The sequence below is a fragment of the Gallus gallus genome, chromosome 3, assembly GCF_016699485.2.
Source record: "Gallus gallus isolate bGalGal1 chromosome 3, bGalGal1.mat.broiler.GRCg7b, whole genome shotgun sequence".
NCBI lineage: Eukaryota > Metazoa > Chordata > Aves > Galliformes > Phasianidae > Gallus > Gallus gallus.
The window spans coordinates 19,315,768-19,342,617 of NC_052534.1; the positions used below are offsets into that span (position 1 = coordinate 19,315,768).

Below are 26,850 nucleotides of genomic sequence, written 5' to 3' on the forward strand. Positions count from 1 at the left end.
GATGGATTTGGCAACTCATTGCATGTCCAGTCCATGCAGCTGGTGAGTGCTTCAAGAGCAGCCTGCAAGGCTGCACATCCTCACGTTGATGTGAAATCAGATGTATCATACAGTTTTTCATCTTTCATTTTATCTACATATCAACTATATGAGTTTTCCATCCAAGGAGTTTTTACGGAGTCATGGGGTGTTGTGCTGGGCAGCTCAATTTAATTATAAATATTTATCAAAATGTTTGAGTATAATCTGCCTTGTTTTGCACTAATTACGGACTTCTGATACCTTCAACTCTAGCTCGGTTATCCACTTGCATCTTCAAACGTTTTGTACTTCATTACCTGTTCTCTCCTACCGCTGTTCACATGTACTTAAAGAGTAAATAAAGTTAGAATAAGCCAATATGATATTGCCATTTTAAAGTCTTCCATTACTCTGAAGTGGAAACAGATGCCATAAGATTGGCCTAGGATATTTTGAAATTCATTAGAGTTTCCAATGGTTAAAGCCTAACTGCTTTCACTGCTTGTAGTATAGTAGTTTTTGTCATACCCTTGTAAGTTTAAGATGTGATAGAAGACAGTAGCTGGTATCTGTGACATTCCTGCATCTTGTTAAGGAGGACATAGATATCTTCTGTTACAGCCATGAAAAGGAGTAGATTCACATGCAAATGATGACTGCTTAAACATAGGAGGCAACTCCTTAGGAGTTTCAAAGTCCTGGTTTTGTTCTATTCAAGTTCAATGGCAGATACATGTCTGGCAATGTAGACATACCCATTTTTCTTAGTTGATTAGTGCACTGTATGTCCCAGACATTTCTATGCTTGCTTATAGTTCTATTTAAAACAAACAAACAAACAAACAAACAACCAAACAAAAAACAGTCCCAATGGTGCAAATTTACCTATTTTGAGGGGGGAAACTTTGTATCTCATGAGTATGGGGAGCATGGAAGCTACAAAGTGTGCAGGTTCTCTGAGACAGAGCAAGTTAAGAACTACTTTGGCATCTACAATTACTCTCAGATATACTCAAGATGTCTTTTTTTTTGACTTATTGACCAGATAGAATTATTTAAATATATGGTAAAGATAAAATGGGAAGTCTTTATTACAGCAATCATTAATAGCCTAAATCTCAGTAAAATTATATTCATTACATTCTTGCAATCTGGTTCTCACCTATTCTTTATATTACAAGTTATTTTTCTAAACATACCAGTGACTCAGACCCCTTAGTGCTTACTCACCACTTACAGTGATGCACCTTGCCTGACAGCTCTTCATGTCAATCAAAAGTCTGGGTCAGGCACTTATCAATTGACCCTGTGTTACAGATAGACCTTCATTTCAGCACCTGTCAATAGCATCTTTTGATGCATTTAGAGTGGAGGTTGTATTAGTAGAGTGATTTGTACAAGAGCATGTGTGGAGTCAGAAGAAAAGGAAATATTTCTAAAGTTGGTTTCTGGTTTATTTACTTCTTCTTATTATTATTTTTAACAACATTTTTTTCTTTGTCTATAGGACAATTTTCACTGTACTGGTACAACTGGGAAATGTGCTGATAGCAAGCGGTGCAGTAAGCCCTACCAGTACATACTGCTAAAATCCTTGCTAACTTCCCATTCCTTTTCTAATATAAATGAACACAAATAAAATGCTGGTCTCTTATACTGTACTAATGTGTAAGGAGAACCTTTTGATTATTAGCTGCAGTTACCATGAGCTCCCAACCTGGGATGGTGTCTACACTTCTCCTTCTGAGGTGTTAATCACAAATCTGCCAATCCTGTCCCACTTACAAGACAAGGAAAGAAATGTGAACATGTAAAAATTCACAGAGGGGCCCAGGAAAATTTCCCTGACACACTCCCGCTGTGACACCACAGCAATTGAAGAAGGCCTGTCATTTGGTTGTCAACCTTTGACCTCAACCAGACATATTTTGAAATGATGTGAAAAGAATTGCTGTGCTGTACGGCTGGCTCCTTACAGCTTTGCATGTCTGTCCTTGATGTCAGTCAAAAGTAGTTAACTGGCACCCATGGAGTCTTAAAAAAAAAAGCTCCTTTAAAATATCAGTAATGACTTCTGTTAGCAAGACTAGCTCTTGTCAAGTAATGACTTTACGACATAAGGTATTGTTTATCTAGGCATCGTTCTCTTACTTGCATTTTAATGAGTCTAATTAATAATAAGTTAGAAGTCCTCAGCTATTTCTTCACAGCTGGACCATATGCACTAATTACACTGAGTGTGCAAACTTAGACTAATCCCTTCGTCAAAAGAAATATTTTAATTTAAAAAACCTCAATGTACTTTTTTTTCACCTGATTACTTTAAAGATGTAATCTTTCCATTCTAGCAAATTTGCACAGAATCAAAGTAAACCTGGGAGTGGAGAAATTCCATATTTTATAATTTTTCTCCTGGTAGACTTCATTCTTAAAATAATTGAGGAAAAGAGCAGAGTGGTGTCAGGTTCATTTTTGGTGTGCGTTAGGTTCCATAAAGGTAAGAGATAATAACTTTTAATTTGAAGGATAATCACTAGTTCCTAAGAAAAGATCCTTCCTGAACAGAAGTATAAAGGATAACTAAGTCTTGGTGCAGACAAGCAGGGGTTGTTTCTGTTGTCAAAACACAGCAGAATGTATAACACCAATCACACAACTGCCTAAAAGTGATATGATTAGTTGCAGTATAACAATAATAATGTCAATATTAGATCAAGTATTACCATTTGAAATTACCAAGTGTGTTTTCCCATAAATATGCATATATGCCAACTAATGAAATATTTGCTTTTATAATAATTCCTTATTTTCATCTCATAAGGTAAGTCACTTGATTGATTAATTGGTGTTTGCTTCTATTTTTTAACAAGAAAAGGGCCCATCAATATTTTTACAGTTCTTTAATAGTACATTTAACTACATAACTCTCCATAGATTGCAATAGGGTACATTAGGAACTACAGATAAGAACTATGGTTAACTTCCTACTGATTCTATGTCTGTATAAGATGGTTAAGTATATTGATATCAAAATAGGAGTGGTATAGAAATTCAGTAACTAAGAAGAGGATGTTGAAAAAATTCTGGTATCAAAATCTTGTTATCAGATGTGAAAACATTTAGTCATCCATACAGTTTTTAACTTCATATGAGTTCAAACTTGCATTTGTCTATCTATCTTCACATCAGAAGCAGAAGTGAAACAAGTCTCATAAAACATAGAGCTTCCCAAGTCTAGCTGACAGGATCATTGTTGCTCAATTATGTTGTTTTCAAACAACAGAATCTTGACAGAATTAAAGTTTCACTCAGCTTTTTATGTTAGCCAGTAGAATATGTTAAATTCATACCCTTAAGCAAATGAAAATAATTGGATTCTTGTTGTTGAGTTGAGAGGTAGATTTTGGCACTTTCAATTTGAGTTTTTCCAATCAATTCCTCATTAAAAGCAACCTCACCATATGATTGTGTTCATTCTCAGCAAATATGCTATATGTAAACCCAGGTCCTCTACTCTTTATAAGTTACAATGCTACATATGGTTTGCTGAAATGTCCATAAGTATCCAGTTCATTAGCATGTGGATTTCAGTGGCAGGAATGGAATGAATAAACTAGAATGAGCAAATGTTGCTATCAGGAGGAGAATGTTTGATTATAAAGTAGTATTTCTATATATACGCATTGTAAAGGTCTTTTCCACAACAAAACATGATGATAAGCAGTTAGCTCAGCCTGAGTGCATTTATAGAACTTGTGAGGCCTTTCATCAAAGGAAAAATTGACCTCATGACACAAAATTTGGGTTACTAGACAGAGACCCAGTTTCATCCTGGAAACTCACTGATGATGAACTGAAAGCAGTAATTTGTGGAATTCCTATGCTCACAAGCCAGTCAGGGACCACATCTCTAATATTCACATATTGATCTGAGGAATAGGAAAGGTTTATTTTATTTTATTTTATCTGTTTGTTTGTTTACTGAGAAAAGCACAAAGCTTATGCAAATATTTTCTTATGTTACAGCATTTCCACTGTGTGTCAAAGGCCACAGGAATGAAGAGGTGAAACCAGGCGGATGTAAGTTGAGAAGTTTTCCTCATCACTCACTCCAGCATTGTTTTTGGCAAAATATTTTACTATATTTTGTCTAGAACCATTCTAGCTATTTCTGAGAATTTCAGGAATTCCGGCATATCTTCTAGGAGGCTGTTAGGCCGTCTAAAAAGTTTTACCAATAACTTTTTTACTGATGCGCTCAGTTTACATTTTCTATTTCTTATTTTCATTCCATTAGCCCCTGCTGCATTTCACTGTACATTTCTATAATTCTTCATTCCTTCTGGCTCATTCAAACTACATATCATTGAAAACTAGTAGCTCATCCTCCCCTACTTGTTGTTTAGTCAAGCTTTCACTATGTATCTTCATACTTTTCAAGCATTGCTTGAATAAGTGCTATTAACCTTTCAAGTATTGACTCTGGAAATATAATAGTTCTTTCATAATTAATTACTCCATGCATAATAGTTTGCATGAAAAATTAATAATGATAGTTTATCTTCTTTATAGAAAAACAGTTGAATGAAATTAGGAAGATCTTTTACAGAACTATACCAAGTACTGTTGTCATTTGGAACAGAGGGAAACTTTCCAGAAATACGATTCATTGAGTTTGAGGTTTCTATTCTATGCCATTCAACTTGGAAATCTGAATCTATCGATTACTTGTCTAATTTGTATCATTTCCCTGGGCCTCACCAGACAAACACAGATATTACTCCAGACAGTCTCCCCTTAGTTAAACACTTATGGCCTAATCCTCAGCACTTCCTTCGATGCATCAAAAGTCTCTGCTTTCTTTGGACAGCAAGTTCTGGTATGTACAGACTTAACTACTCCAAAGGGCAGTGTGATTCTGGCATAGTCTCACCTGTGACCCACACTTGCAAAAGCCGCCCAGCATAAAACAGCATCTAAGAGATTTTTAGCAGGGTAGAGAGGCTTCATGAGAACCTTGGCTCTGTGCTCTGTTTTCTGAAGGCAATTGCATGTTTCATAAAAGGATTTTTCTCTTCCTCATAGGCTTATGTTCAGCTTTTTTTCTTAAGGAGGTGAATGTTTTGGGTTAGGTACTGCCCATCCACAGGTGTCCTTGATGTCAGGGTGAACTCTGGAGTCAGAGTTTGACAGCACCACTGAACCAGATTACATTGAGGAATAAACACAGGGAAGACAGCAGAAAGGACCCTGAGTGGAAATCCCTTTGGTTCCTTTCCTGAAGAACAGCTGCCAACTACAGTAATTTAAGGTTTGATCCAAAGCTCCTGGAAATCAGCCTGCTTTCGTTTTTGGTGGTTATTAGCTGCAGCAACACTGCCCCTGAACACTCAGGACCTCCAGTTGTGAATCATGGCATGGAAGAAAAAGAGGCCGACTGTACCTAAATTACCTCCTCTGTACTTAATTTATGCTGATGCTAAAGTTTGTTCTCTCAGGACCTTCCAAATATAGACACAAAATTCTGTTTCCATTGGAAAGCTGAGAATCTTTCCTCTCCAGAAGGTTAGAGCTCCAGTTTATAACCTTGATATATTGTCTCATCCTAACCTTGTTATTTAATTAAGTCTGGGCTCCAGAGCAGTGCATTTCTGAGGTGCTAATACTGTGTTTGTTGAAGAAGAGGACATTGCTTTGCCTTTTTAAAGGAGCACCTCTGTAAGATTTACATTTTAAATATAATATTAATTATGAGCACAGAAGTTACTTCTATAAAATCTTTTTGCTTCTGATAAGATAGATCTAGATAATTCAGGTGCATTCACAATATTCACAATTATTGTTAGCTATGATTAATATATTAATCTAACCATATGGAATTAGCATATTAGTCTCAATATTGTATCTGCTGTCGTATTACCTTTCTGGCTTAGGACTTTGAGAGTTTGTGGAACTGTTCTGGATAAATTTGGGGAATAGGAGTGTGATTAATTTCCTTTCATTTTCATCTTTTATTTTTTTTCAGTACAACCAAGGTACTGTTCCCAGAATACAGTGGGAGACTGACCTCATCTCTCAGGTCCAGCTAAGATCTCTACTAAGAGCTGTGGCAAGGCATTTACATACACTGTTTCAAGTATTTTTTTTCCATTTATAGCTCTTTAAGATGTTACAAAATGGGTTAGCTGAAGATTACTGACATATCTAGCATTTGATATGGTTAGATAAGGCTGTTTTATCATACTACCATAGAATGGTTTTGGTTGGAAGAAACCTTAAAGGTCATCTAGTGCCAACTCCCTTGCCATCAGCAGGGGCAACTCACACTAGATCAGGTTGCTCAAAGCCTCATTCAACCTGACCTTGAAAACTTCCAGAATTGGGGCATTCACAGCTTCTCTGGGCAACCTGTCTCAGTGCCTCATCAACCTCATCATGAAGAACTTCTTATCTATATCTAGCCTAAACCTACCAACTTTTAGTTTAAAGCCATTACCCTTGATATCCTTGCCCAAATTTAATTCTGTGAGGGCCTTAGCTTTCCTAACCCAACCCTTGGCTGCTCAGATAATTTCTTTATATTCCACTCAGGCTACTTGTCCTTGCTTCCACTCTCTGTAGGCCTCCTTTTTGTATATGAGATTGTCCAGGAGCTTCTTGTTCATCCATGCAGGTTTCCTGATGTTTTTTTGCTTGACTTCCTTATTGTTGGAACACATTGCTCCTGAGCTTGAAGGAGGTGATCCTTGAATATTAATCAGCTTTCTTGGCCCTCTCTTCCAGCCAGGACTTTATCTCATGTTACTTTACCAAGCAGATCCCTGAACTGGTCTCTGTCCAATGTATTGAGCTTGCTGTGCAACCTGCTTGCTGTCCTAAGGATCTTGAACTTCACCATTTCATGGTCACTGTATCCAAGTCTGCCCTTGAGCTTCACATTCCTCTCAAGCCCCTCCTTGTTGGTGAGAATATATAGAGGCAAGTTGTTTTCTGTTTTTTTTTGTTTTTTTTAAGGGAGCTATTTGATGTTGATCAGATCTTTTAAATGATAGAAGTGTTCCCAGAGGAAAAGGATTAGTAAGCAGAGGGTAGATGAGGCAGTCAAAAGCACAAACTGCAATTTACCACATGGTCTGTGTAATTTATCACACAAACGTCTCTGACACATACGTGCTACGCGTATATCCTACAAGTTTGATTGTGTTGTTCTTATCTACTCACTTAAGATTTTACCCAGTCTTCTTCTTTTCTTGCTGAAAAAAATGTTAAGTAGCAGAGAGAGTTTGCAAGTGCTTAGTCTATAGAGCACAGTATACTTATGAAAATATTCAAAGCAGCAATTCTTTGTGTTGAGAGGATCATCACGAAATGATCATTAAGATAGATGCTGAAAATTAGACCCAGACTTAGTTTAGATATGAAGGTACAAGAAAGAATAGTATCTTACAAACCTGATGCAGGTTAGTTAGAAAATATTTTGTGCATCTCTACACACTCCACATGCAGTCCTGAACAGAGGTGTCTGCGCTAGCTAACACATAGATATGTATTTTTTGCAGTCTGCAAATGACTGCATGGATATTAATGAGATTCAGTCATTTGTGCTAGAGGCAACATTTCACCTAGATCATCCTATTTGTTCCATATTTTTTATCTCCTACTGCATCAAAAGGGTTTAGTTTCCTGGAGTTTCTTTAAAAGTTACATTGTGAAAACAGTGCAGGCATCATGCTGTGTTCACCTGGTGAAGTTCTGCACCACCAGTAATTCCTACAAGGCTTTGTGCTCTTATGAAAACACTGAAACAGAATCAGTATTTTAATAGAAAGAGCGCATTGATTAAATTGTAACACATGTATACTATCAATTTTTTTTTTTCCAGCTGTGACTATATATTCTATGCAGGTTCTTCAATAAATGAGTGTTACCAATAAAGAGTGAATAGGAACCATTTCTTAATTACATTTAAATTAAAAATGGAAAGTGCTGTACATGTTAAGACAACGGTGCTAAAATAAGCAGAATGAATACAAGTTTAAGGGTAAATTCTTACTGATAATATAACTTAGAAAAGGAGTCATGATATCTTGCTATCACTACCATTAGATAGCATAACATAGCATTTTCATTATCTAAGTTTTGACAAAAGGAATATTCAAGACAGATCAAAATAAAATAGCTTAAAAATGCGTGGTTTAAATTTCTTTCAATCCATAGAAAGCAGTGTTGACAAACAGAGGATGAATCCTCCCAAAAATGGTATATATTATCCCAGCTAAATGAGTGGTGAGAATATAACGAACCACTGTTTTGAGATAAGTATGTAGGAAGATATAGGCCAGCGATGACATTTGCTGATGAAGTCACCCCTTCTTACTACCCCAAATTGTTACTTAAGAAACCTACTAGAGTTGCCAGAGGAAGCTTGTGACATTCTGTAAGTTTAATCATGTTCAATTCATTAACACAATTAGAGCTGTGAACAAATTTATCGACACAGCCAGAATTACTTAGAAACAGCTACTAGGTCATAGATTATGGGAACTTTTTCTCCATCTCTGTATGTCAGCCATGATTCCCTGGAAAAATACATCAGCCAGTCATTTGGGAATGTATTTTTCATGGAATAAGCTTGCTGTTTTCTCTAAATTACTTTTTGCATTTCAGCAGAAAGGCCTAATTGCATCCTATTATTAGAAGTAGCCTGAAAACAGAGACCTTAATATGCATTACTGTCACAAACTTGTGATTGATTCCTCTGCTAAATTTATTTATCAGTCTATTGCTAAGACACATTTTAGGTCCAGAGCTTGATAAAAATCAGAAATCCCTCAAAATTTCTGGAGAACCTCTCTGAGAGCCATCATTTTGTTCTGAGCATGTGTACAGGAGTACTAGAAGTAAATCAGTGAAGTGACTGGCAATTCAAGGAGAAACGTATAGGGGAGATCTCACAGGAGAAAATCCTTCATAGAAATCCTATTCCACACTTTCACCACAGCACCTCCCTTTTTGTGATCCACTCCCTACACCTGTGAGTCACAAGAAATTTCAGCAAGGTTAAAACATTCTTTGTGAAAGTGTTTTCATGCTATTGTACTTCTCAGCAACCTGACTCAACTAGAGCAGGATTGCCACCCAATGCCTGTGGTTGTTTTCACAGCCCCATTGCGATAAGGGAACCAAGCAAATGGAAGGAAATGGTATGAATTGTTTTGGGCACTCTTCCCCACTTTGCACTGATTTCTCTGCTTTCTCTCTACCTTGAGCGTTAGGAGACCTAAGGAACAGAGATAAAGGAAAAAATTATATCTTTACTTTCCTAAGTGCATGAGGAACTTGTGTGAAGGATCCCCTCTAATTACAAGTGATTGGGAAAAATCTCATTGCAAATCTGGGTAGAACCGGGAGGCTCCTAAGGACAGTTAAGCAGTTCTAGTTTTGTAATTGATAGATGGTGTAAGACTAAAGGCTGTGTGCATATTGGTCCTTTCCTTTTTCTTTCTTTAATTCAGTTTTATAAGCACAGCTCTGTTCCCCTTGTTCACTGGACACAAAAGAGCCCCAGATAAAATAGGGAGTTTCACAGCAATTTACTTTTAATACAGAAATACTGGTCAGCTAAGAACCTACTTAGAGTGAAGATCAGAAACTGCTTGATCTATTTTCCAAGGAGGTTTTGCAGTTCTATGGGCAAAGCAACAAATAAAACCAAAACACTGGAAGAGTCTACACTGTTTGTCATTAATTTATGACAGGCAATGAACTGGATCATCACTGTTCCTTTGTTAGGCTTTATGATCAGTTTGACAGGTCTAGATTCTATCTACCAGAAGGCAGTAGTCCACAGCACCATGTCATCTGCTTCACAGGTTTATTTTCTTGGAAATAAATTTGATTGGAATAGTCAGTTTCCAGTAGATCCTGACACAGATGTCTACAGAACTGCATGTGGTTCTCCATCTCTGTTGCATCCTTCATAGTATGTATAAAGTCTGTGTGTGACTTCTCACCACAACTGAATAATAGTCTCCGGCACTAACACAATTTAGTGTCACTTTCCAGAATCATTAACTCTCATTATTACATTACAAAATGAGAAGAGGTCAGGGTATTTTGGGTCACGACTGGTAATGCTAGTAACCAAACACCTGTCTTTAATTAGGCTAGGGTGATCTTATGAATTTTCAGGTATCTGAACATGGGTGAGAGGCATCTTGGAAAACTGATTTATTTCCTACCTCCTTCTGAATGCATGGAAAATACCAAATTAAATACACTTACCCTGATAGACACATTGCAGTAGTAAAATGTGTATGTAGCTTTTGCAACATTTACAGTATATTAATTACTGAGATGTTTCTATTAATATGGCTAAACTGTTGGATCTATCTTAATTGTACTATTAAAAACCATATATACTGTACATTCACTATTACGCAAGCAATTCATAGAGCATCTAAAGGCCTTTAATAGCTATCATAAAAATTAATAATAAAATATGTAAAGGATAAGCTACCATGAAAACATCAGAGGAAAATGATGACCTGTATATTTTAGATGATGTAGCCTGCATGCATGCTATGGTGCTACTTCCATTCAGTTAATGTTTTGTTGAAAAGATGCGTGTAAGTTCTAGATAACCTGATGGGTTAATGCATTAGCTTTTCACATCACAGGACCAAAGTTAAACTTGATTTTGATTCTATAAGAGTTGTGTTTTGGAGAGTCCCCTTTCTTAATGAATTTCTCAAACAACAAAACTACAACAGACTTTGGTATAATTAATTAGAATTAATCTTTCCTCTACAGAAAGAATCCAGGAAAAGTATATTTGTGGCTACGAAAGAGATTGCAACAGAGAAGCTACAATGCAATTCTATCTGACCTATTGCATCTTTAATGTTATTAAGCAAATGAAGTTAATCAACTAAGTTGATGCTATGAGTGCTATACAGAAGCCAGTAATGAACTGACAAAAATAGTGCATAGTTTAATGTTATGTTGGAGATGAGCTGATGGTTGGGCTAGATGATCTTACTGGTCTTTCCAACCTTAAAGATTCTAGACTCTAATAACAGATAGTCCTTTTTATCATTAACTGAGAGACCAGGAAATGTGATTATCTGTAATAACATACACATCTGACTCCACAGAATCATGAAGAGATACCAGGCCAACATTGGGCTATAGATACAACACTCATGTGTGGACTTCTGTGTCCATTGTGGGAAGTAAAGCTATACTGCATCCAATTTGACACTGGACTGAGCTGTGTTAGACACACCTGTGTGGTGAACACCTCTGCAGCAATTTCTTAAACAAGGTTAAATGCACCAGTATAAACCAGCATAGTATCCATAAGCTTAACTTACTTCATTAAAACAAAAATGAAAATCACAGAAAGCTGGAAAAGGTTTACCTTCAGAAATAAACAACAGCTTTCAGTCTGCAACTAAGCTTTTCCCTGTCCAACACTAATACTTTCTTTGCATTAGTTTTTGAGATCAGTTTTTCAGTGTATTACAGCAGTAAGTCACTGTGGATCTACTATTGACATAGCAGTGGCAGAAAACTTCTCTTTGATGTATGAGAGACACAAGTTCTGCCCCTGGCTTCCTAAAGCCTCTTCTTGCTTATAGCATAAGAAATGTATCAGTGTGGAGTTTAAATCAGCAGAGTGGCTGAGACTGACTCAAATGCACAGAAGCTGATTGATGAAGCATGATGCATCCCTTAATTAAGCAGAAGCTACTAATAAAAATGAACTTAGTGGATGATTTGTGTGATTCTTGCAAGGCGGCCATATGTGCTGCACACTGGTAGTGGGAAAGGGTGGTATGCAGCTGATGATGGGAAACTACAGAAGAGGAAAGTTGTTAAGAGAGGCAGTTTGGGCGCTGTCACTATTTCAGGGCAGTCTGTAATTAATGTCCTTCTCACTTATCCTTGTCTGTGTGAGAAGTTGTCCTCTCCTCCCTCTCTGCATCCTTTCAGCATTAGTGCTTGCCATCACTGCTTCTCCCACACCAGTATCTGGTTTTACTTCTTTAGCTGTGACTGCAGCATTTGAGGGAGATAAAACTCCTTGAATCTGCACATCTGTTCCCTTTTCTGTGAGCTATAAACGTGCTTGTCTCAGCAAACCTTCACAGCAGCCAGAGTCCAGGTAGCTCTCCCTGTGCTCGTCTCACTGCAGCATCCTGGGTAGGAGCTGGAGCAGGAGCACACTGTGCAAGCGGGATCAGGAGGAGGTTCCTGGAAGTCACTCTCTGTGCCATGGGCAGGCGACCAGCTGTAGTTGCTTTACCTAAGCATGCAGTTCACCTCTTGAAGACCCAAATTAGTCTGAGTAAGATTGCACAACCTCATCAGGAGAGCAGAAGCATTACCAACTAAGTAGCAGCCTAGAAGTTAGGATGTTATGAAAATGTTGGAGCATTATTTTGCTTACTGTGCACGGTCCTCAAGATATCCTGTTATAAACCAAAGATATGAGAATACAGTGTAAAGGGAGAAGAGATGTGTGATGTTTGTATCCTCAGTGTCTCCACTCTGTATGTCTGAGAACTGAGACATTACTTTCAGATGTGTATTCTTTTATCAGTCTGAAGAAAATTGACTCATCTCATTTGTGTGAGGGATACGATGTCTTCATGTAAATAAGTATTTTTTGTTTTTGTTTTTTTTTTTAAATCAACTTTTTCAGTCAGCTTTTATTAAAATCCACCTGAATATGGCTAGGCAAGAGTTCTGTAGGAAAGGAGCATGAATTTAGTGTAAAACAACAAACTTAAACCTTAGAAAATAAGCAAGCCTCTCACAAGTAACATAACAAGAATGCTGCCCATAATGCACGTGATATAGTCCATTTGTGCTTCTCAGCACAGCTGTAAGTATGGCTACAATGTTCAGTTGCAGATGCCTTTTTTGAAAGAGATAAAGAGGGAAAACAAATGATTGGAAGTCAAAATGGGGAGAAAACGACAAAATTTTGTTTGCTTGGTTGAACAAGAAGAAGGGAATCATATGAACAATCTTCATAATTGTAAAAGGTACTTGGTAAAAAAAAGAAAGGAATAACCTTTTCTCCATGCTCTTTGACAACAGAACAAACAAAAAACAACAAATTGCAAGCTTAAATTGAAGCAATGGTGATTCAGACTTAAACATTTGGAAAACTTTCAAAGAACAAGGATAGTTAAACACTGGAATGGATTGCCTAGGGATGTTTTGGAATCTCCATGATTGGAGTTTTATAAGAACAGGTTAGACAAACATCTGTCAGGAATGATTTAGGTATAGTTGATCTTGCCTTGGGGTAGGGGGATGAACTAGACGACCTCTAAAGGTTCCTTTCAGCCCTCTTTCTATAAAAATTATGTTCAATGATTGCATATCGAATTGAGCTTGGCACCTTTTAGTAAACCTCATTGTTTCTGCTTTTCTGTTGTTCACTTTGCAGCTCGGCCATGCTGCAGAATGCAGGTTTCAACAAGAATCTTAAAAAGCTGTCTGATGCCAAATAGTGCTCTGGTTCTTTTACACTGTTACATTTAATTAGGGTTCCTAATTAATCTTCTCTGTGTATTACACTATATCCAGCCATCAATGTTAATAAAATCTTTGCTTAGTTTAAAGACTATCTGAAAGTTTTCATTTGGAAAGTGAGACCATCTGGCCCCTCTACCTCACCAGGATTAGATTCTGGGTAAAGTGTACTCCATCTGTTTCTGAGATTCACGTACATATTACACAGGGGTGTGTGTTGGGGCAAGGCAGAAGAGGGATTTCATTGCCAAGATAGCTGAAATTCAGTCAGATCTGCCCAGAGAATCTCTTTGAGAATCTCAAAGCAAAGAAAAAAAATCCTTTTCAAAATGTTCTCAGCATCTCTTTAGAGCAAGAGTGCTTATTGTTTCTCACTGTGTGAAAGTCTTCCACTGAGGTATAGTTCAGGACTGAGTTATTTTAAATGTTGAAATGGTAATCTGTTTTATACTGTGTTTCTCCAAAAGGATTCTTCAGCCTGCCCTGGTATTGCTGAGATGTCTCTGACAAATGTGAAGTAAACATTTTGCAAGTGGCAATTTTGACCATTGCAATGCTTCCTCAGCTATGATTATATGGTTATGTTTTAAAATGATCATACAACCAGATGACTAGATTTCCTAGTCTTCTCCCGTCGTACAAAGCAGCTTATTTGGACCAGTCCTGTGACTGAAGCACCTGCAGTATGGCTTCTGTTCCAGCAATAGCACAAACTTCCTTTTAGCCTCACCCTATTACTCACAGAAGATGTAAAGATGTTATGGGAAGGTCGTAGTCAAGCCCAATCACCTAACTGGCAACAGATATTTGTTTCATCATTTCAGGCCCATCCCCCACATTCTGCTTTTATTTTGGTTGGATGATGTTAAAAATACCCTGGGAATTACTATAAAATCTGAAATAAGAATATGAAATTTTGGCTCAGGTACAGATTTCTGGGTGAAGATCCAGTCAGAATGAACCATTTTCATATCATTTTGATAAGCAGCAGCTTGTAGAGTTTCATAGCCATTGAACTGAAATCCCAGTTCTGATTTTACCTTAAACCACAAACTAACTGACATTCAACTGGAATATCATTTTTTTCCAGCATATTTTATTCAAAATTGCTTGCCATAGTCAATAGACCGTGAATGGAAAAATGCCACACCCTGTTTGGCTCTCATTCTTTTTGGCTGAAATCCATGGAGAAAAAAAATGTGCAAAAAAGTCTTCAAACATTAAAACTATTTCATTAAAAACCACTATGGGTATGTGGAATTTCTTGCTTACAATGTGCCCTACATACGTTCATGTTTTTTTAAAACAAAAACAAAAGCCAAAAACAACAGCAATAAACAAAACAAAATAAAACAAAGGGGATAGTTTCAAGAGAGAAGTGTGACAATTTTGCCTCTGGATGTAAAGAGCCATTATCTATGACTTAGCTTTCTCAGTTTACCTATTTAGAACTTCGAGTAGATAACAGTGACTTTCATTGATGCTGGCAGATTTATGGGGCCATCATTAAAAAAGAGCAAAGTGGCCTTGATCAATGTTTTCAATGGATGAGGTATGTACTTGCTTTCCATCAATATCAGACATGCATCACTACTTTTCCTGCCTGTTCTTCTTCTTCTTTTTTTTTTTTTTTTTTTTAAGATATAAGTTGTGACAAAGTGCAGAGTAACTGTTTACTTGAGGATCCTGCTATAGTTTTCTATGGAACCAATCAATATCTGCATAAAAATTTGCTCAGTTTCACACCTTCCTCTTTTCTGATATGTTTGATATTAGATCCCTAAATGGACATTTGGATTATTTTGCATCATCAGTGCCATTTTTGTATTTTGGAAAAAATTAGTAAACATTTCCTTTGACTCATGAAAATCTGGATTATATCTGTCATATAAACCATCACTTGGTAACAAATACAAACAGGTTTCATTATCTGAAGGGGCATCATTAGGATTACGAGGGAGAATAAATTATTTTCAGCTTTTAATTCCACTTAGTGACATAGAAGTAACTTTCTGACATTATGTTACATGGTTGTTCAAGTGTATTTTTTAAAGTTAGCTCTGTCAAAGAAGTGTAGGAATAACCTGTTTTGCAGACACTCCAAGCAACTTATTGAAAGTTTTATGAAGTAGAGTTATAAAATACATATTTCCTAGCTCTGATGTTCCAAGAGTAGTTTAAAGGAAGTGAAAGCAAAAAGCTTCTGAATAGCCTCAGTAAACCCAAGCAGCCAGTTGGGTTAGGCCCACAGCTAGGACCTTGAGTTAACCCCATAGCTTTACTGCCCTTGCTCCACAGCTGGCAATCTGCTTTGCCCTTCAGCTTGGTACCATTTCAGTCTCATCAGTAGGAAGGGAAACATACCTTCTGCTTTGAGTTGCTTGGGACTCCTATGTTTGTCACCTCTAATTTAAACTGTTGCACCGCATACTGTGCAAAACTGTATTCAGGTAGGTAAGTTTCTAACAATTAGTGGGCTATACAACTTATGCTATTCTTCCACGTATTTTAAAGAACAAAAGTAAACAAAAAGAATTTGAGAAGAACGGAGGAGTTACATATATTAAGCAAATAACTAGTGAATTGTCACCCCAATTCTGATCATCTCTAACATTCTCTTTCTTGGTGGAAGAATATTTTTCCTTTATGAAAATCTATTGGACACTGCACTAAAAACACAGCTTTTCAGACCTATATTCATGTCTTAGCAGCAATTCTTACAAGGCATTTTTAGAGAAGATGACTCAGTTGTTTCTAATCCTATTCACTTAAAATTTTTGCATAGAAAAGTGCCAAGATCCATCACGCACGTCCTTGCTTCAAACTTATAGACAGCAATAAAAAATCTAATCTTCGATATGTTTTGCTAACTCTATGTGACAATCTGAGTAACAGACGTATCAGCTAAATGTGGTCATGCTGTGAAGAGCCAGTTTATCAATATATTTTGACAAACAGCACGGTCAGGTTCCTTTTATCAGTGTAAAAACTGGGGCAACCTAATAGTAATCAAGTTCAACAGAAGGTTAGTAGTGACTTGTACAAGGTGAATCTTCTCTCACCTATCACTTCAGGCTTTCTGATGAGAGAATTATGGTACTGGAAAATGTTACCTTTTCTCTAAGCTATGAGCAATCTGGAATTTATGAATAATTTGGATTTGAATGAAAGCTAGTCAGCTTAATCTATCTCCATATATAATTACTGGGGAAAATATCTGCGTCCTTCAAATTTTGGCTCGTCAAATGAACTTTTCATATTCACAATAGAATTTGTGATTCCTCAGAAAGAATTCGCAGGAATTGCTGGCACAGATTATATTTTCTTCTTCTAAATAGGCATCAAAATACATTTATTGTTAATAAAGTAATAACAAATCATTAGTCATTCTGGCTAGCTGCTGGACTGGGAAAAACAGAAGAATAACAAAATCAAAGGAGTGAACATTCACAGCTCTCCGAAGCTTCAATTTTTCTATGTTCTTAAATAAGAGCAATTTTTTTTTACCCTTGTTATGACAATCAGCTTTGTAAGAAACTATTTTCTTTGACAAATTTTTCTGTTCTTAAAAGAAGCTATGATGAAAGAGTGCATTTTTTCCAGCTTTGAACACCTTCAGCTAGAGTGGCTTTGAAAACAGTGTGCATACAAACATCTTTACAAGTTTGCTTATATCAGTCATATGTGTGAACGGAGAAAGCAAACACCAGTGAGAGGTGAGCATATCCCATCAAAATCTGCTGATATTTGGAGCAATCATTATCAAAGACAAATCAGAAAGAAGGAAGCAGAAAGGAAAAAAAAAAAAAAAAAGGGAAAAAGAAAAAGGAAATAGAGATACCCCAAAGAGCCAGATTTTACATGTTTCACTACTAGAGATCCCTTACAATAATACTGTATGAGAAATTTGCAAAAAATTCTCAGGTAAATTGTTATAGGATCTACAGATCTTTGGGCATGCCGGTCCTTGGTCATAGCTTCTAAAACCTTCCCCAAGAACGGTTAGTGTTGTGCATAATATAATGTGCCTCACTGTCTTCTTCAGGTCAAACCTGCCAGAAACCTTTCCTGGCAATGGAATGGAGATCCTCTTTTAGTTCTGAGGTGTGACTCACCAGGTTGCTACTGAGCAGCAAATGACCTACCACATCCAATCTCTGACAAAACTATGAACTTCTATGTGCATGCATGTGAATTCTTTGTGGCACTGGGACATTTTGTATTGGCCATAGATACATACATGTATATACGTATACATACCTATTGTATATATATGCATATGTAATAATAAGAACGATGTAAGTGGGATAAATACTGATTTAGTAAAAGTGCCTCATCATTTTGGCTATGATTATGCCTGACAAATAATCACACAGTCCTCACTGTAAAAATATTATATTAAAAGAGACCTGCACTTTGAAACCTTTCAAGCATCTTAAAGATTTTTAGTGGATGTTGATTCAATTGTACAACAGCTGATTTCAACTCAGTGCATAGCAGCTATAAAGAATTAAATAAGTAAATGGATATATTTTATGAGAAATGAAATATCTTGTCACTGTTTTCACATTACCAGAATATGCTGATGACTAAATAGAAACAAAAATGTAAAAGGAACCAGAGCTAATATTCCTGTCTTTTAAATAGAAGCATATCTTCTTGTCATAAATGGTAAGATCCCACCACTCGATTATGCACTTGTAAAATATAAAGTCATCAAAAACGTTTCCTGATTCTTGGTGTTCGGCAACAGCTGTGAGATATATGACCATGAATAGAAATGAATGAGAGCTAAGTCATGTGTTAATCATTCCCAGAACTAGGTCAAACATAAGCTCTCTCTTGATGTTTACAGACACAGCTGCCTGTCACGGTCATCCTTTTCAACTGTCATTTGACTACAAATGACGAACTAACAAGTTGTAGGAGCTGTGGCCCCAGATATCTATGTGAAAAGTGGTCTCAGCCAGAGTTTCTGCATTCTCAGGGGCAACAGCGACTTGTCAGTTGATTCTTTACTGCAGAGACATTGCTTTGAGTCACTCCACTGTAGATTTAGAATGATTGACACAACTGTTTTGAATAACAGGGACTGATTCACACCCTTGCCCAGAATAATTCCGCCTCTTCCATTTTCCTGTTTGACATCTGGATAAAATGTTCTCACAACTTTTAATATGTGTCACTGGATAGATTTCATAGGGAAGATTGTTTCCACATTTCTTCCAGTTACTACTTTATTTGCTTGTTTGGCCTGGTTCTTATGCTTGCTGTGTGGTCTTTTCCCTTATCAAGTAACTTATCTTTCCTTTAGATTTGTGAGGCAATAGCACAGAAGGGTCACTCTTCTGAATAGGGCACATGAGCCCTCTTGTGAAACACGACCAATTGTGATGCAACAGAACCCCCCAGAAGTATGATGGGCTCTGGCAAGTCTGTAGAGATTTGGAGTTCAGCACTGACCTCTTCCACATCCAGTTTCTACTACTGAAAGAAATATGTACATCAGTGGAGACACATATGAATGCACCCATTGTAAATGACTTTTTAAACAGCCCAGCAATTTGGATAGTTTAAGTAATCATCTGTGCTGAAGATAACTTGGGGATGAAATTTAACTTCTGAAAATACATTTGTCATTAAACTTTTTGTTGTATTCTGTGATTTAGAAATATGCTGTCCAGTCAGCCATTGGTTGCAAAATGTTCATGCTTATGTTACTGTCATGTGTGTTCAGGGAACTGTGAAGAAATGAACAAGATCTTTCTGCTTGGAAAAAATGTTTTGATGTGATTCGAAATCCACACTGACTTCTTCAGAATTCTCCATTTCGTCTTTTGTCAAAAGTGAAATATTGATGGCAAGCCAATTCCTGCTTCATCTGTAGATGGCAAAGTTTTGTAGAGGAGGAAATCTATCTACTAATACAGGGGACTGTATCTCAGGAGGGAAATAAATTTTAAGGGACACAAATTTCTTCAATATTTGAGATTTTTATTCCCAATATATGTTTAAGTAAGATTTTTGGAGTTTTTTTGTTTGTTTGTTTGTTTTTATGCCATCATTAGTATAAACTATGGATATGCTATGTTGCTCTAAAAATGGAGCAATAGAGAGGATAAAAGAAAAGATCAAGCATGGAAAAATGCAGGAGAGTGAATGATTCCTAGCAGGAACACAGGAATTTAACATACCTGGCACGTAGCTTTGAAAAATAGGTAAAATGAAGCCAGGAAATATCTTCTGAAGTAACAAGAGACCACGTCAGTTTGTTTGGCCAGGGTCTGAAACACATCTGGCTGCATAATTTTGTTCAAAACTAGTAGGCATGTGTGAGATGCAAGATGTGAGTCGTGTGAGATGCCGCAAAAACGTAAAGTATGGACAGTCTGTTTCATGTTCGTTTTGCATCCTATGCACAGTGATTCACTTGCCTAGATTTTGCCCAAACATCAGCAATATCAGCAAGAAAAATGGAGAATGATCCTGCTCGAGAGAGAAGTTACTTTAAGAGTATATTAAAAAGAAAGTTTAGCACTTGTTTTGCTTATGTGTAAATGATTAAAATCTACAGTTCTTTCTTTATCTACCTCTCCACCAGAGTAGCTCAGACTATAAATCTAATGAAGTGGTAATAAACTGGAAGAACAACTGTTGTTACTAGAAAATGATATGGTGGAATCAAATGAAGCATGTGGATGAGGAATTACCACCATGCCATACCACAAATGTATGGAGAAAAAGTAAAAAGGCAACTAAACCTGTTCTCATCTTCTTTTCACAAGAAGCATGTCTTAATAACTGGCAAACACTGTCCATCTTTAAAGATAGTTATCATGGTATGAGAACACATAGCCTGTAATTGCAAGTGCCCCTTATTTGTTCAGCAACCAGAGATACATTATGTAGACAGGCTCTTTTTTACCTTGTTGAATATTTTCACCAAAGCAAAAGCAATATTAAGATTCACTAGATAGCATAAAGTAGTAAAGAGATATGAGAGTTCAGTTTGGGACAGTTCTAATCTAGTCTATGTGCATTAATGGCTGTCACAGTAGCCTTAACTTACATGTGAGGATGCTACCATGCCACACATACAACAGCACCAGTCAGTGGATATTTTTTTAAATCAAACATTATATACATGGAGCATCAATGCTTTTTTCTTGAAGTGCCTGAATGATTTATCTCAACAGATTTCCGCACTTAGGAATTTCTTAACCAAAAGATTCTCAAAGGAAGCAGTTTAATGCAAACTCTCAATATGTCACATTTTGGCAGTGATTGCTTAATGCAGCAGTACACTAACGAATTGCTCCACTGCATCTTCTGATCATGAATATGAATCGGAGTACTATAAACTGAACTCAATGTACTGATAAGTGACTGTATCTGATTGTGCCAGCAGCCAGATGATTTTCTCATTAATGAGCTGAACTATTAAAAGATGGAGGAATGTGAAGCCAAGCCAGCTTTTCAGTGTCTGATATTCTTTGCTGATGTTTTTCCAGAATTATCAGAAACCTTTGTCAACTAGTGAAAGAAAACAGATTAAAAAAATGTATTAAGAAAGCACTGAAGACAAATAAAGCTCCAAGGTCCAAATTCTGTTTCTGATGACAAGAGTGTGGCTCCTTTGTGTTCGTAGTATTTCTGTTTCAATACCCAAATTTTACAGTTAACGAATTACGTATTTTCTCTGGTTTTTGGTCTCTACTGTTCTGAATACAGGATCCTATGGCTGTAAGAGTCCAAGATCCTCATCCTCCTAACAGACTCCTCTATGCAGCATTTATGGATTCATTAAACTGAGGACCACTGACTTATGGAGGATATGTTGCAAACACATCTTCTGGAATAGCAATAATCTCTTGGAAATATTTTTGAAATTTGATCTTCTCAGAGCCTTATACAGTGTCAAGCATTGGTATGTCAAACTGTGTTGTTGTTTACAAGCATCATTATTTTACTTTGCAGTTTAAATGTGGTCACAGCTCAGCTGGATGCAACCTTCACTATAAATCCAGAATGCAGGACCCAGATCACTCACAGTGCTCCTATCATCAGGACCTCTTCTGTCATACAATTTGAAGTGTAGATTATTTTAAACAACAACTAACCAACCAAAAAATGCCCTGTTGCTTGAAAACTACAGCATCAAATTTGGACCAGAAAATTGTGTACAGAGTAAATCAAAATGTAGTCAACACTATTATAGTAATTCTGCCTCTAGAGGGCATTACAAGCTAAATGTTTTCTATGAGGAGTGTTGAGAGGATCTTGGATCAGCCCAGAAGACAGCCCTTGAATTGCTTAAACTAAGAGATTTTCTGTGTTAATGACACCATTTATGAAGGAGTGAAACAAAATTATTGGGCAGCACCACTGAAAGATCTTTAATCCACAGGGTAACAGCAGATAGATTCTTTGAGAAGAAATGTTACCAGACATTTCAAATATCCCTGAAAATTTCATGACGTGAGATCCAGTGAGCAACTTGTAGCAGAAAAATATTCCATTTTAATGACTTTGCCTGAATCCTTTTTATAAGTGCAGAGATCCCCACTAGTGGTTAAACCCAAAGATTATTAGCATAAATGCTTCAAATCTTTAACACCTGGAATGTGGGCCAGTGTATGTGGTATAGGAATAAATAACATTATTGTTTGACTCTGTCAAGATATATGATGTACTTGAGGTGAACAGGTAGGACTGAGTGTCAAAGTATTAAGTTACGATCTTTTTATGTGTTATACAAGTGGCATAGTAACATTCTGCTACCAAAATGGTATTACACGTTCTTCCCAGTATCTGCTGCTTCCTGAAGGTATTTGATAAGCTTCTTTTGCCATGCAGTATGAAAATGCCCAACAGTATTTTTTTCTTCTATGCAAGTGGATTAAATCAGTCCAAATGACAACAAAACATTTGTGTTTCCATGTCTGAGAAGCAGACATCTCTAGCTTCAGGCTGAAGATACTTTTTTTAATTCTAGAAAACAGCTACTAGGATGCTTTGATATATTTTAGCTAGGGATGCTTTATTATTCATATTTTTATTTCAACCAAAATTGACTTTATTTGATGAGGCAATCAGAGTAATTACTTTTTTTTTTTTTCCTAAGGACTTATGACTTACACTCATCTACTTCTCTGGCATTGCAGTGATTCTTTTGAGTTTTGGATACTGCTGTGAGTAATCTGTCAATTATCATATCCTACTAGACTTCTAGGGAACTATACATCTTTCAGATTCTTTAGTTCACTTCAGATTTTCAGTGTTCCTTTCCCTGTGCCTCTATCCATACCCATCCTATGTTTCTAAGACTGAACATTGAGAATAGGTTGCAACACCCCCTATAAAACAGAAGAATCTCCTCTGAAGTACACACTATTCAGTAACAGAGGGAGGAAGGAAGGAAGGGAGGGAGAGAAGGAAGGAAAGCAGAGAGGGAAGGAGGGAGGGAGAGAAGAAAGGAGAAATACTGATCAATTAAAGTAAACAGTGTAAAGGGGCTTGTGGGAAGGACCTAGTTGATGAGAAACAGTGGGTTTTTTTTGCATTTTTTGTTGTTTCTTTTTTTCACTTGTTTCATTGCTTGTTAAGAGGAGGCAAATAAATATATTTATGCATGTATACTTCTTGGGTTATTTATATATATATATATATTATTAGTCAAACAATTAAAATAAACAAGAAGGTTTCAACCTTCATCTGTGCTGCGGACTCTGCTATGGAGCACTACTGCTATTCCAGTGCCAGTTTGCATGGCAAGCTTTGTTTTGTTCTGGGGTCAGAGATACTGAAGGGAAGAAAGAGAAAGAAAGCCTAATCTGATAAAGGCATTGCCATTTCTAATCGAACTGATGGGAAACTGTGGTATGGAGTTAAAGAGGCAACACAGGGTGAATTTCTCTGAAGTGATGAACTACCTTAAAGCTGAAGCAATCAAATAGATAGCTTTCACATCTAAAAATTACTGTGGCATCTTTATTCATCAACAGTTTTGCACAAGTGTATCATGCTCAAACCCCTCCACAAACAACTAAAGCACTCTGAATACATTTGATGAGATTAAATCTTAATGGGGAGACTCATCCATTGAGGTGCCTCCTTCTCACTTTTCAGAATGAATTTTTCATTTCCATGTAGAATAATAAAGTTTTCAAACCATTAAAATCACAAATTCCAAAACGTAGCAACACTACAGCCAATACTTAAACTCATAACCTACTGCAATGGAACTGAAAGAGCTTTCACTCTTGTGCAGCTCTAGAACTTTTCCACAGTGGCAAACAGCTGAAAACCTATGGAAGTGAAATTTGTGAATCCTACTTCAGAAAGTGCTCAGACATGTTTACATATGCCTACATCCTATAGAGTTTTCCCGAACACTTGGAGAGGACAAGAAAATAATAGAACGAAATTCAGTAATAAAAAGCCTATCACTGAATATCTGATTCAAACACTATAACCAAATACTATCTGATAAATTACTACTTGATTCAAATACATTCAAATGAACTGAAGAGAGAGTGTGGTAGCAGAAAACTCCTGTAAAAATTCACTTATGTCATTTGAAGGACTGATTTATTTTTTGGTCCTCACAAAATGCTGAACTTCTTGGAGTCTTTTGAAATTAATGAGCTTTGAAGCTATTCAACATTTTGCAGTTGAACTGCGTGCTAGAAAACATAGCAATCTAATTCCAGATTTGTGTGATCAGGTATGTTCTTTGATAAGCATCACATGAATATGTTCCTGTGTAAAAGGCTGCTTAACACAGGACCGAGACTAAATACATAGATATTGACAAAGAAAATTAAGTAGATATAGAAAAAGTAATTCAATAATAAGGTATATATGGAACTGATAGAACTTTCATTTTTCAGCAGTAAAGTTATATCACCCACACAGGACTTAGAAGATTTAAAATAGCATCTTACATTTAAATAGCCTACCTACTTCCACTGTCCCTCTGAAAAGATGTATTTCAAAAAGGATGTAGATTAACAGAGAAAATGATGAAGAACAATGATGAAGCAGATATATCTGTAGTTGAGAGAAAAAAAATAGATTTAATTTTTCTCTTTTTTAGAACTAGCCTAACTTGCAAATCTCTAACAAGTGTGTCTTGGAGTCTTTTACTTGATTTGTCTAGTTTTGTATCATAAAGAATTTGCATTTAAATAAAATATAGCATTTTCAGAAATAGTTTCTAAGTGTCATCCAATTTTCCTAAGATAACACTAACTTCTTTTTCAAAAGCACACACAAAAAAACCCCACCTTTGATTAATGTTGAAAGCTGTATTGCTTAAAGATCAAGCAAAATCAATTAACAGTACTTGAGACATAGTATACATCACTTTACAAAAAGGTAATTTATGGGACATTCAGTCAACATACTGCTGTGCATTTGCTGTATTACATTTATTGATTACTTATCAAGTGTCTTACATTGCATAGTTTACAGAATGATTACACTATTTGCCCAGCTTTTGAGTAAGTTTTTCCAAACTTCTCGAAGAGAACAATCGATGGTAACACAGTTTGAAAGTCCTAAAGAAATGAGAGACAAAAAGGAATGTTAAATTTAGTTTTCATGTGTTTACCTTTTATTTCTCATAGTACTTTAGAATACTAAATATTCTCTTCTAGTTAGATTTCCTAACAGATTAGAATATAAATTTCAAAAAATAATGTGCATACAAAATGTACATTTTAATATAAAATTGGAGAAGAAAATAATCTCTTGATACAGATGCGAGAAAATACGTTTTTAAAATACAGTTCTAAGTAACTTTAGGCACTGCAAAGATTTCCAGGCTCACAAGACAGATTTTACTGTTGTTTATGACTCATGGTTTACAAAATTCTATTCTCCTCTGTGGGAACCAGGTAAGATAAAGACAGAAGGTTATTTTTGCCATTTTTTAACTTTTCTACCTTGTGTAAACTTAGAATACAGATATAAAATCAGCTGCATGGGAGAGAATAAATAAAAAAAAAAGATGTATATTACATAAATATTAGCGTTATCAAATTGACCATTAAATTGACTAAAGAACTGTGGCAGAAAGAATACAAGCAGGATGATTTCTGAGCACTTTTTTTTTTTTCCAGGAAAATTTATTCATTCTTACACTGAATTTTTTAAAATGCAGATGTTTACAAATCCACACTGAATATGAGAAATGAAAGTGAACCTTGCCCTGGAGTGAAATAGAAACACAAGTGAAAAACAAGCATGTCAAATAAGCTAAGTATTCTAAATGTTATTCTGGTTTAGCTACTTACTAATTAACACCTGTAGCAAGACCACATATTTAGTATCATCAAAACATTCCTAAAAAAGATATTTTCATTGACTCTGGAATATTAAGAATATTATCAGCCATGGAAAATACTTGTTCATTAAAATCTTCTTTTCTTTTCAGGAAGTAACATGTTAAAGAGGCATTATCAGCTTCCCAGGCTCTAATGGTTAACTTCTAAGAGAAAATTTTCCACTGCCAAAATGATGTTCATGAAAAGGTTTTATGGAAATGCAATGAGTCTTCATAAAATGTCTGCGGACAAGCCAAAATATGTAGCTTCACAACACATTACTCAATGTGAAAAGTTTGGTTTTCTCTCAAAAACAAAATGATAACATAATTACATAACAATAATAACATAAAAACATTTGTTTTTGTTGATTTGAAACAGAATTATAATTTCCTAGATAATTTTTGTTTATTTACCTCACAGCCCACAGTTCACTTGAATCTCCACAAGCAGGCAATGCAACTATGACTTATGGTAAGCTCCATGCTAACACTGACTTCATGCACCTAAGTTTCACCTCCTGCACTTCCATACTTCATACTTCCATACCATGTCCACATCTTTTCTTACATCGGGTACTTAAATTTATTTGGTATGATTCCTTCAACACTCTAGAGCATAAATCTTAAAGCAGCAAGGTAGATAAATACATTCAAAATGAAATACTTCCTCTGTGGTATTCTTTAATTAATTGTGCCTCCCAGATTCTTACCCAACAGAAACTGCCTATTTGTATATTTTCATATTATAACTAAGAATGGCACACAATTTTAATTTTCATTGCGTGTTTGGCATCACAAACACCTTCAGAATGCAGGAAAAATTGTCAATTCAGGCAATTCAGAGCAGACTAGACCATCCTTTCTTTTGAAAATGGGAAGCAGTCTTATTTACATACAGGAGAGTTAAGCTCTGGTCTAACAATTTGAGAAGAAAAAAAAGCAGAGAA

The 26,850-nt window shown here is 36.2% G+C and overlaps 1 protein-coding gene across 7 annotated transcripts in view; it reads right to left on the reverse strand.

Annotated features, from left to right (window-relative positions):
• SPATA17 (spermatogenesis associated 17) overlaps nt 1–26,850 on the reverse strand; it is a 189,531-nt gene that overhangs the window by 74,684 nt on the left and 87,997 nt on the right. For 4 of the 7 annotated variants that reach the window (XM_040697419.2, XM_040697418.2, XM_419414.8 and 1 more), the window contains one exon: nt 24,981–25,133. The exons of 1 other annotated variant lie outside the window; for it this stretch is intronic. In XM_040697419.2, coding sequence (XP_040553353.1) covers nt 25,053–25,133 — 81 coding nt within the window. In that variant the 3' untranslated portion in view covers nt 24,981–25,052. Of the gene's footprint in view, nt 1–21,951; nt 24,625–24,980; nt 25,134–26,850 lie in introns of those variants that run through there. 2 more of the 7 variants (XR_005858125.2, XM_040697417.2) reach the window with 2 other exon arrangements.